The sequence below is a fragment of the Penaeus japonicus genome, unplaced genomic scaffold (assembly GCF_977035675.1).
Source record: "Penaeus japonicus unplaced genomic scaffold, GWHDUDI00000001_assembly GWHDUDI00000021, whole genome shotgun sequence".
NCBI classification, from domain to species: domain Eukaryota; kingdom Metazoa; phylum Arthropoda; class Malacostraca; order Decapoda; family Penaeidae; genus Penaeus; species Penaeus japonicus.
The window spans coordinates 17,223,264-17,225,763 of NW_028234423.1; the positions used below are offsets into that span (position 1 = coordinate 17,223,264).

General features: G+C 30.4%; 1 protein-coding gene across 1 annotated transcript in view; it reads left to right on the plus strand.

Annotated features, from left to right (window-relative positions):
- The window catches only part of r-l (rudimentary-like), a 13,281-nt gene that overhangs the window by 5,560 nt on the left and 5,221 nt on the right, over positions 1-2,500 (plus strand). Inside the window, exons 3-6 of the mRNA XM_043009683.2 lie at positions 705-848; positions 1,461-1,583; positions 1,950-2,073; positions 2,303-2,469. Coding sequence (XP_042865617.2) covers positions 705-848; positions 1,461-1,583; positions 1,950-2,073; positions 2,303-2,469 — 558 coding nt within the window. The remainder of the gene's footprint in view (positions 1-704; positions 849-1,460; positions 1,584-1,949; positions 2,074-2,302; positions 2,470-2,500) is intronic.

The following is a 2,500-nucleotide window of genomic DNA, read 5'->3' on the forward strand; positions in this document are numbered from 1 at the left end:
TTTACTCTCCCTTGTTACAAGTTACTCTCTTTGCCTTTGTCTGTTTTCTTGTTCCTCATGTTATTTTGCCTCAGTGATGTTCACAGGAGTAAAAAAAAAGTTTATTGTGGTGGGAAAACCATCACTTTTATTTTTATTATTTTTTATTATTTTTTTCTCCTTTGTTTTTTTATTAATTGTTTTTCCAATACTTAGGAACTATTTATTTATTTATTTATTTTTTATCTTAATATCTTGTTTATATTTTTCATTCATATATTTTTTATTGTTATTTACTGTTTAATTAGATATTGAAGAATAATGAATAGAAATAAAAAATAAAGCAGAAATAACATGCAAGGAATCGAAAAGAAATAGGAAGCAAGAAAACTACAAGAAGGAACATTGCAAAGTGACTTACATATGTATGGAGAAAGTTATTATTAAAAAGAATTAGGTAATGAGATAAACAAATGGAGGGAAAAATTGAAGGCAAAGGCTGATTGTATAAAGAGAGAAAAAAATGTTACAAAAAAAAAACATAGGAGAAAAGAAAAAAAAAAAAAAAAAAAAAAAAAAAAAAAAAATATATATATATATATATAAATATATATATATATATATATATATGTATATATATATATATATATATATATATATATCTAAAGAAATAAGAAACAAATTGAAAAGATGCACAACAGATACACCTCTCTCCCTCTTTCCAGGAACTTCCTATGCTGATTCGTCGCAAGGAGAGCAAAGGATATGGAACCAAGAAGCTAGTGGAAGGAAATTACGAGGAAGGTCAGAATTGCCTCATGATTGAAGATGTTATTGTGTCTGGCAGCTCAGTGTATGAGACCCTAGAGGTGAGTTTGTTATTTTTACTATCATAGTCATCATCATCATTACCATTGCTATTATTATTATTATTACTATTACCATTACTATTACTATTATTATTATTATTGTTATTATTTTTATCATTATTACTATTATTATTATTACTATTATTATTATTACTATTATTATTATTATTATTATTATTATTATTATCATTATTATTTTAATTAATGTTATTGCTATTGTTATTATTGTTAAGGATTAGGCTTAGTGTGAACAGGAGGGAGTGTTCTTGTTAACCCATCGATGTTGGAGAAGGGCAATGCCCACTATGTTTAGTATCTATTATTATTATTTTTATTAATGTAGGCCTAGTAATAGAAGTCTTGGTGACTAAGTGTTTGTGGGCCACATGAAAATTTAAGTAAATTAATTAAAAAGAAAAAGAAAGAAAGAAAGAAACCAGATGAAACCTTAGTAGAGAGTACATTCTCACATTAGGGTAGCTGGGCCAGCAGCACAGAAACATCATGAAACAACTTAGTACATAAGACTGTCAATTAATTCCAGTTCCTAAAAAGAAATTTCATAAACCATATACAACACAGACCGACTACATGTTCCTTTTCTTTTCGCAGACACTGAAGGAACTGAAGCTAAAAGTAGATGACGCCGTCGTTTTCCTCGACAGGGAACAGGGCGGAGCAGCAAACTTGACTTCCATGGGAGTCAAGGTCATCTCTGTAGTAACCATGACTCAGGTGAGAAGAGTTCATGGAGGAAAAGGTTGTTGTACCTTGTGTATATTATTACTGAGTTGACAGGATATACTGAGGTGATCACCATAGTGGAGGATAGCCTGAAGTTGTGAGATGAAGATTGCAAACTTCTTGGCAAATGATGGTTTGTTCAGGAGAGGGTCATGGTAAGACATTTCTATATCCTCCTGTTTATTTTTTTATTTATATATATATATATATATATATATATATATATATATATATATATATATATATATATATATATATATATATATATATATATATATATATTATTATTACTTTTTCTTTTTATTCATGGCATTTGACAGTACCTGCCTATATTCCTGTATTTTTGTTAATTTCAAGATGATGGCAATTCTTCTGAAACATGGGTGTATCAACCAAGCAACTTCTGAGTCGGTTTTGGAATTTATCGAATCACACAACGATACATCAATCGTCACAAAGCAGAAATCTTCGTGTAAAAATGGTACGTTACCAAAAATAGAAAGTTGACAAAAACTGCTATGGTACTGGTGTTTAGAATGTGGTTTTGTGCCAACCATAATTAATATTTTGTAGATATCATATTCCATTACTTATACACATCTTCTCTTACTCTCTAATTGGATGTAACTTTTTTTATTGTCTTTCCAGTTGTTTGCTCTGAAGTTTAAGTACTATATCCACTCTTACATTTTTTCTATTCTTTCTTAAAGGAATCGACGTCATGGACCGCAAGAAGAGATCCTTTGAGTCTCGAACCAGTGTCACCAACCACCCTTTGGCCAGGAAGCTATTTGAGATCATGTCCGCAAAGAAGACCAACCTGTGTGTTGCTGCCGATGTCACCACCTCCAAGGAATTGATTTCCTTGGCAGAGAAGGTCAGCTGCAAGTCTTTGCATGGAGGCAGTA